The sequence below is a fragment of the Herpailurus yagouaroundi genome, unplaced genomic scaffold (assembly GCF_014898765.1).
Source record: "Herpailurus yagouaroundi ecotype Mexico unplaced genomic scaffold, PumYag 162, whole genome shotgun sequence".
Lineage (NCBI taxonomy): Eukaryota > Metazoa > Chordata > Mammalia > Carnivora > Felidae > Herpailurus > Herpailurus yagouaroundi.
The window spans coordinates 55,427,054-55,435,633 of record NW_024412403.1 but is presented as its reverse complement, the minus strand read 5'-3'; the positions used below and the strand labels follow the sequence as shown (position 1 = coordinate 55,435,633).

At 38.2% G+C, this 8,580-nt stretch overlaps 1 protein-coding gene across 6 annotated transcripts in view; it reads right to left on the bottom strand.

Moving 5' to 3' along the window:
• The window catches only part of BBX (BBX high mobility group box domain containing), a 285,252-nt gene that overhangs the window by 31,872 nt on the left and 244,800 nt on the right, over positions 1-8,580 (bottom strand). For all 6 annotated transcript variants that reach the window (XM_040484409.1, XM_040484412.1, XM_040484408.1 and 3 more), the window contains 2 exons: positions 4,025-5,033; positions 2,899-3,037 (listed from right to left, as the gene is read on the bottom strand). In XM_040484409.1, the coding sequence (XP_040340343.1) occupies positions 2,899-3,037; positions 4,025-5,033 (1,148 nt within the window). The remainder of the gene's footprint in view (positions 1-2,898; positions 3,038-4,024; positions 5,034-8,580) is intronic.

Below are 8,580 nucleotides of genomic sequence, written 5' to 3'. Positions count from 1 at the left end.
AAAAAAAAAAAAGATTTATTTTTTAAAAACATATTTACTGACTAGTACTTGCTTAAAACATCTCTACACACAAAGAAAACACAAAAATTCTGAGGATCATAAAAACAAATTCTGGAGAGTTGACCAGGATGGCGTGAAACCACTCAACGACAAGGAAAGCCAGTTTTCAATGAGCACACTGGCAGACAGGCAGCACCACTTTCACGCAAACCAGGAACGACTGCAGAAACGGCACCAGCAAAGTTGGGAAATCCTTGGGCTGCTTCTGATGGTCTCGAAGGCCCCCACACAGCAATGGCAGCATGCCTGCTGGATCACTGGCTGGCTTCTGACTTCCACTTACTGAGACTTATTAACTAAGATGAAACCCAAACAGATGGGAGAAGCTGCAGCAGAATGGTGGCGCGTGCCGGATGGAGAATGGAAAGCCTTCTGGGGAGAGGGCAGCTTTGAGTCAACTCACAAGAAGCTAACAGCTAATGTGTTAGGCTGCTACCTATAGGATGTACTTGAGGTGCGTCCACCTAAAACTATTCTGTTTGGAGGAATATACACAAGTTGGGGAACAGAGACAAGACAGTCTGATAACCAAAGAATGGTCAATGGAAAAAGGCCATTAATTAGTTCTATCAAAGCAGGGAAGGTGGGCGCCTGGGTGGCTCAGGCAGCTAAGCGCCGATTTCGGCTCAGGTTGTGATCTTGCAGTTCATGGGTTTGAGCTCCGTGTCAGTCTCCGTGCTGACAGTACAGAGCCTGCTTTAGATCCTGTTTCCCTCTCTCTGCCCCTCTTCACCTTCTCTCTATCAAAAATAAATAAATATTAAAAAAGTAAAAAGCAGGGAGGGTGGTGGGGGTGATACTACTTCATTAATAAAATCACCTTTTCTATCCAGTTAAAAAACATTTGTAACTAATGGAAAAATCAGATAGTAATCAGATACTATCAGAAAGCTACCTATAATATAACTTTTTCAGATAATCTGAAAAAAATCAAAAGAAAATCATGAAAATGCGACTTATAACTCGTAAGGTCCCTTGGGACTTTTTTTTCCTTGTCTTTTTTCAACTATAATAATCATCCATGTTTTTTTTTGTGGGGGAGATCTGTAAGATTAGAACTGCCAATACGAAGTGAATTTTTCTTGGCAACAAATAGCATATTTTCTGTGATAAAAGGGGTTAAAATGCCTATTTAGAAATCTCAGAGAAGACTGATAGGAACTGGCATCTCATACTGCTCATCAGACCCAGATAGTCTAATTCTGAAAGGCCTATGTATGTCGGCGGGGATGGGAATGGGGGGGTCGGTGGGGGACAGGAAAGACCAGAGGTTCAAGACCAGAGATTTAAGCCTATAGGAAAACCACACTCCCAGTTACATACATGTGCCTTCCTTAGAAATTATTAAAACAAAAACAACCCATACACCAATCTCTTTTCAGAGATAGACTTTCAAAATATTGTTTCACTTCTCTTGTTCCTAAAGAAGATTGGTAAAAACACCTCTCTCACGGCTCTCAGCAGTTTCTAATGGAAGCATCAGAGACCTCTCTGCTGAGAGTCTTAATTTCTGCTTTATTTCCCCAGGATCCCATACTGTCTGCGCGAGACCTGCTCCTCTCTCAGTGAGCAGACCCACAGGGCACTAGTAGTTCTAGAAGATACAGAGCATTGGTCCTGACACTCAGTGGTCACTTTTTAAGGAAATTCTGCATTTGAAAATATCATTTGACAATGATGAATATGAGAATTTTTATGTTATTATTTATAAGTTGAGTTTGTAAGCAAAACTAATTTGAACTACTTTGGACTTATAAAGTATTAGAAAAGAAATACATAAAATTAAAAAAAAAATCATCTGAGTAAATCATCTTGAGGAATTTAACAAGAGAAATAATTTCCAATCTCCCATTTCTGATGACCTGGAGCCTTAAAATTACCAGATTTTAAAGCATTGTAACTTCTAAGGAAAAAACATATTGTTCCACTAACAGAAATGCAAATACTTATGAATAAACCAAATACTTCCGATCCATGAAATCTGCATACCTTTAAACACACTTATGAAAAAATATGGAAAATGTAAAAATGTACTTATTTCCATTCAATATATTCTTTTCAAATTGGGCTAGTAAGAAATCTCAAAGGATTTTTAACAGTTTAACTGAATATGCAGATACTTTCCTGTATATTAAGATTGGTATTAAGAGTCTTTGGAATAACACTAAAAATGAAGTAATTCTTAATGATTTTATCTCGATGTACATGCTATTGCTTGATATTGCATTTCAACACATAATTAATAACTGAGTATTCTCTGCAGCAGAGTCAATCTAACATTTTTATCTTAGAGCAACAGAACATGGTTTCAACACAAATGGTTAGATAGAGGTCGAAGGATAATTTTATTTACCTTACCCTTTTGAGCTGTCATTATTATTTTATAAATACATGTGCATAACCTTTAGAAATATTAAATAAAGTATATATGGCAAGCAAAATGGCAAAATGCTTACATAAACATGTTTACGCTTAAACATGCTTACATAATATCCATTGTAAACCTTAGATGGAAAAATGCGTCCTGGCAATATTAAAGGATTTACGATGTCACAGCACTAATACATGGTGGGCCTCAATTCAAACTGAAGCCTACATCTCAAATCTACATACTATGTACTATACCTGAAATGCAGATGGCACGGTCACTCACACAACCGCGTTAACAGCAGGAACCCTGTGGTATGCGGAGATTCTGTGCTCTCGCTTGCTAAGACTGTAATAAGTGCAGAATGAATGAATACTCCAGAAGAAGCAGTTAGTGAATTAGGTTTACCTTGGAAAACCTATCACACTTGGTGTCTATGCAGTGTGCTGACTGTGCTCACAGACACTTACCCAAGGAGAGAATCTTCCTTTGGCTTGGTCTTCTTGAACTTCTTGCTCCCACTGGTCCCACTCTGATTAAACGTCCAGCTTTCTTCATTCCAACACCCTTCATGGTCAGAGGAGTTTCCTTTTCCTGAGCTTCGTTTCCCTAAGGGAATTTGAGAGACAGAATGTGCTTGGTATATTGGGATGAGGTTGCTTCACAAGTGAATTGTTGACCCCTTAGGTATCGTCTGCATGATGCTATTTGTAACTATTTCAGTTTTGGTGTCCTCTAAGCGATTCGTGATGGACCACCCTTAATAATACAGCATGCAAAAAAAAGTATACAGCTATGGGATAAGTCTTCCTATCACAACTCAACAGGTACTGTGCATACTGTGTGACTCAAGAGACAGACTAACTACTATCACCTTTCCCATTAGAGAATCAGACTAAGGTGTAGAAGCCTTTGCTGGTGGGCACTATTAATGTGAATTTCCCTCAGATTTACTGGAATGATATCCCTGTACTCCCAAGGATCTGCATTCAGGGCTTGTTAGACCCATTTTCTCAGAGATCTCTAAATTGGAATTTAGCTTTGCAAGAGGTAGTCCCCTAGCCAGATGCTGTGTTTTAAAACAGATGAATTTATATAAAACACTCTGTGAAATAAATGTATACACATTAACTGGTTTTATGTTTTAAAGAGGCCTTCCCTTCAACTATAGTTTTGAATACCTACGGAGAGGGCTAGACAGATTATTTGCTTTTGGAGCCTACAGATCAACATTCTGCCCAACAGATTTGCTTGATTCAGGAAATTCTTTCCTTCAGTTTTAAAAGCCATAAGAACTTTAAACATGTAGTGCTTATCTTTCAAAACAAGAAGCCAGCCCATACCAGGTTAAAAAAAAAAAGTTTGAATTATTTGAACACATATCCTGAGAACTACCTACAAAATGAATATAAGATCTGCTCTATGGTGCTAGAAAACATGTAAGTAAAATGACACATGTGTCTATAAACCATAAAGAACTGTACAAATATATTGTTCTGATGCCACATTGTTCTTTATGGTGGCTCTTCTCAATGAGTCTAAAGGAGGCATTCGCTACGTTTCCATATTCTTTTCACTTTTGTGGGAGTTACTTACCTCTGTCAACATTAGCTCGCAGAGAGGTGAGCATGCCTTCAGACACCAGGGTTTTATAAAGAGCACCTTTGCAAGACCTCTCAGATTTCCGGGAGCCACAAGTCTCTATTTTTCTGTGACAGTCACTTTCCTCAGGCTTGGCCTGTCCAGATAGGCTCGGTGGTAATGCATCCTCCGTGGGGGTCAATGGTTCTGCTTTTATACCCTCTGGCACCTCACCAGAAATGTTCTTGCTGGCAGAAATATTAATGAAATCTGGAGGTCTTGACTCTTTGGTGGTGTCTGAGGATTTCTCCTTTGACATTTTCTTCTCTCTTGATTTCACTTTTTTCTTTGGTGGCTTGGCATCCAAAATGCTTCCCTTGCCACTTGAAGATGTGCGGACCTTCTTGCGAGGGGTTTCTCCAAGTTTCTCGATGCCCCAGTCTCCCTTTGCAACGGCTTCAATGGTGTATATAACACTCTCAATGTCAGACTCTGAAGACTGCCTCTTTTTGCAAGTCTTCTTGGGTGTGGATTTATCATTTCCATGTCGATCCATTTTGCTTTTCTTCTTTTTCTTTTTTAGTTTCTCTGGTTTGTTTAATGCTGTGGGATCCTCAATGATCATAATTCCATGAGGATGGCACATATGATCCTTTCTACTGGGAACATCGCTTATTATTATCTTGCTACTGGCAGAATAAGAAAAATCAGGGAAGTGACTACATTTTTGATCTTCTTCTAGTTCTTCCTTTTTAATTTCTTTGGGATCTTCCACTTTTATATCCATTGTATCATCCATTCGTAGCTCCTCAAAATTTCTTAGTTCCTTAGAATCTCTTACATTTTCCTTAGCTGATTTTTCAAATTCTGCTTCCTTCTGTGACCTGGCTTCATCTGTTTTCTCCATTTTTATTTCTCTTTGTTCCTTTCCCTTCTCCAATTCTTTAATTCTTCCACCATCTGATTCTTTTGCCTTCATTAGCTTTGATTCCTCCATTTTAACCCCCTCTGATGCCAGACACATCTAAACGGTTCAAACAAAAATGGGAGAATGACAAAATAATATTTTTTTTGAAATACACTTGAAATTAGCTTAAACTTTAAAAGTCTATCCCTCTTTAAAGTAATCAAAGCAAACTTTACAATAATCAGCCCACTTCTGCCAAACTAATTTCAATAACTCAAATTTTAAAAAGGCTGTAGGCATTATGATATATTCATTACATTTTAGATAAGCATGTACTCAAATTCTCATTTTCCAGCTTCATCCGAAGCTTTTTCTATGAAAACATGATTTGGTAGAAAGAAGATGGGTTCTAGAGTTGAAAGACCTGAGCTTGAGTCTTAGTTTTGCTACTTGCTAACTCTGTGGCCTAAAATGAGACATTTCACTGTTCACTCCTCAGCTGTCTTTGTAAAATAAAAAGGATGGCAAGAATGATTGTCTCAGAGGATTCTGTGAGGTTTAAGTGAGATGATATACTGATGCCAATACTGACTAAATAATCCCCAAAATGTTTAGATGTTTACCTTTTCTTTTTTCTTGGGGAAACAAGAAAAAGAGCAACATTTTGTACCTACCCAGTTGAAGTTAGAAATGAGAAGATGATTCATTAAATAACTACAGAGGATTCTGGTTAATGAAAACAAAAACAAAAACAAAAACGTTACAGGCCTCAGATGCTGACAGATAACCTGAAGATCATAAAAGTGGTGAAAACTAAGTGATGGTGTTTTTTGTTTTAAACTCATTTGATAGCAGACTTGATCTAATCTGAACTTACACGCCTAAAAATTCTGACCAGAACTAATGTGAAATTACTTAACATCTTAATTCACATTTAACGTGACTATTCATATGCTTTCGCTATCAGCATCTTCATGCATTTGCATTATGCCCTGTGGGAATTAACTGCATAGCATAAGATGCATATACTATATCATTTTTCTAAAATCTGAAAAATTCTGAATACTAAAACACATCTGGCAGCAATCCGGTTATGTTTTAAAACTCCCCAAATTTCACACATAGGACCTTATAGGAAACACTTGCCATCTTCCTCTCCAGTTCCCAGGTACCTCGAAAATTCAATCTAAAGCTATTTTCTGAAAGGGGAAATTGCAGCTTTTGTAAAATTCATTTTCAATACATGGACTTTCATTCATAAACATTCCCTGAAATGCTCCCAAGCGCCAGGCCCCATGGGAGGACCCTAAAGATACAAAGACCATTCTCTGGGCTCAGACTTAGTTTGGGAGGACATGGTTAAATGCATCAAGAAGGCTGGAATGATTGGTCAATATGGGACCTGTTATTGTTGCTTCTCTCAGGAAAATGCTAAAGAACATTGAAATTAGCCAGCATGCTGAGTACACTTGCTCCTTCTGTGGCAAAATCAAGATGAAAAGAGGAGCTGTGGAGATCTGGCACTGTGGTTCAGGCATGAAAACGGCAGTTGATGTGCCTGGACCTACAGCACCCCTTCTGCCACCACAGGAAGGTCTACCTCCAGATGCCTGAAGGAGATGAAAGACCAGCAGCGGAAGCTCCACCATGTGAGACACTGCCGGCCTATAATAAATGCCTTGATTTATGTAACCAAAAAACAAAAGAATACAAAGATCAATAAGTTCCCCTCTCTGCCTCTGAGGATTCATCATGAGGCTGACGATGCTGATTAGGCCAAGGGCAGAACAGGAGTTCTTCTCCATTATTCATTTTACCAATTTTGTATTAGCAGCTTAGAGGAAAAAGAGTACTGGGTTTTGCTGAGCCCCCAAATCAAGCATAAGAGTTAGGAAACTGATTCTTTAAAAAAATTTTACCATTGTGTCAAATGGAAAATTGTCAGAAATGTTAATGTATATAAAACTCATTTAAAAAATTGTTTTAAATTAAATTTGAGAGAGAGAGAGAGAGTGCGAGCAGGGGAAAGGGGCAAAGAGAGAGGGGGAGAGAGAGGGAGAGACAGAGGGACTGAGAATCTTAAGCAGGCTCCATGCTCAGTGTGGAGCTTGACATGAGGCTTGACCCCACAACCCTGGGATCAGATCTGAGCCAAAAGAGTCAGACGCCAAACTGACAGAGTCACCGAGGCGCCCCTAAAACTCATTTTTTAAATAGATAAGCCATTCAGTTAAACAGGAGATCCTCTTTTACTTCATTTTTCCCCTTAGTATTTTCAACGCATCTCAAATCTTTCTGTGAGAATTATAATTGATAAGCCTGAGAAGAAATTGCAGAAGGGTGAGAGGAGGCAGATCACGCACGTTAAAAAAAAATGAACATGACAATCTTCAGATTTTTTTACAGGGAAGATCTGAAATAGTATGGATTCACAATGGAACTATCTTTTTTGGGAAATCACGTAAGTTAACTTTTAGACCTTAGCAAGTAGTTACGAAGACTGAGAACTCCCCTTTAGCGAAAACTTACCAGAAGTAAGTTCAAAGCAAAAATGTTATTTTAATTCTGACACACTGACACATTTAATTCTCCCTGCATATTTTATTCTCGTTGGACAATGTGCTGTTTTTTCATTGATTTTGAAATGATTTTTATTTTCCTTTCTCGATTATCCTAGCCCTTCATGAAGAACTATCTTACATGGGGCAGAGACAATACTAGTTCTGGAAAGAAGACTGGAAAGGCATCCTCAAGGTAAATTTTACGGTTTTTCAGCCACTGTCACTCTGGTGACCTTTAATAAGTCCCTGCAGGAGCCATGTCCCATAGAGGCACTGGGTTTTATAGTGGCATGCCAACAGTTTGTATTTGCATAGGTTCATCTGAGCAAACCTAATAATACTTTGCAAACTCCATTCTCTGCTTCAATATATTTCAAAATGATTCTCCTCATCACCCCTGATAGGATTCCACAGCTAGGAATGAAATGGAACAAATGCAGACATTCACTCTGGGGACATATTCCAGGAAATAGCATAATATTTCTTGTGGAGGTAATTACACCAGGCACTAGTCATGCTTTACTTCCTTGTTTCGGGCTCTTAAAAGTTTTTTTCTCCCACAAATAGAGTATGTTAATCCTAAATTATAAGAAAAACAATTATATTGCTAGAAGTGAAACTATAAAAATAAAACAAATAACTCCGAGTCAAAAACTACAAATCATAAATCTCACTAACCAAAAACCCAAATAAACACAAATCAGACTCAGAGCTGGGTGTCATATTAGGTAATCTAATTTAACATTCTTCCCCATGTAGAAATTCACTTTACTACAATATTCTTGAGACTTAATTATCCAACTTTCTGCACAAAGACACTGACCGTATTAGAGGGTGGTTCTCTCTGAAATATTTAAAATTTGAGGAAAAAACTACCACTCCATCATACTAGTTGTTCTCTGAAGTCACATAAAGAATTCTGCTTTCTCTCATATGACAGACTCTCAAATCCTAGGAGACAGATGCAAGTCTCTTCTCCTGGTATAATGTCCCAGTTCCCTTAACATGTAAGGCTTTCCAACCTTTCAAAAGTTGGGCCCCTCTTACCTAAATGCAGTATGGTGTCCTGAACCAAGAACTGGGCTTTTGGGAAGTAAGTTGGG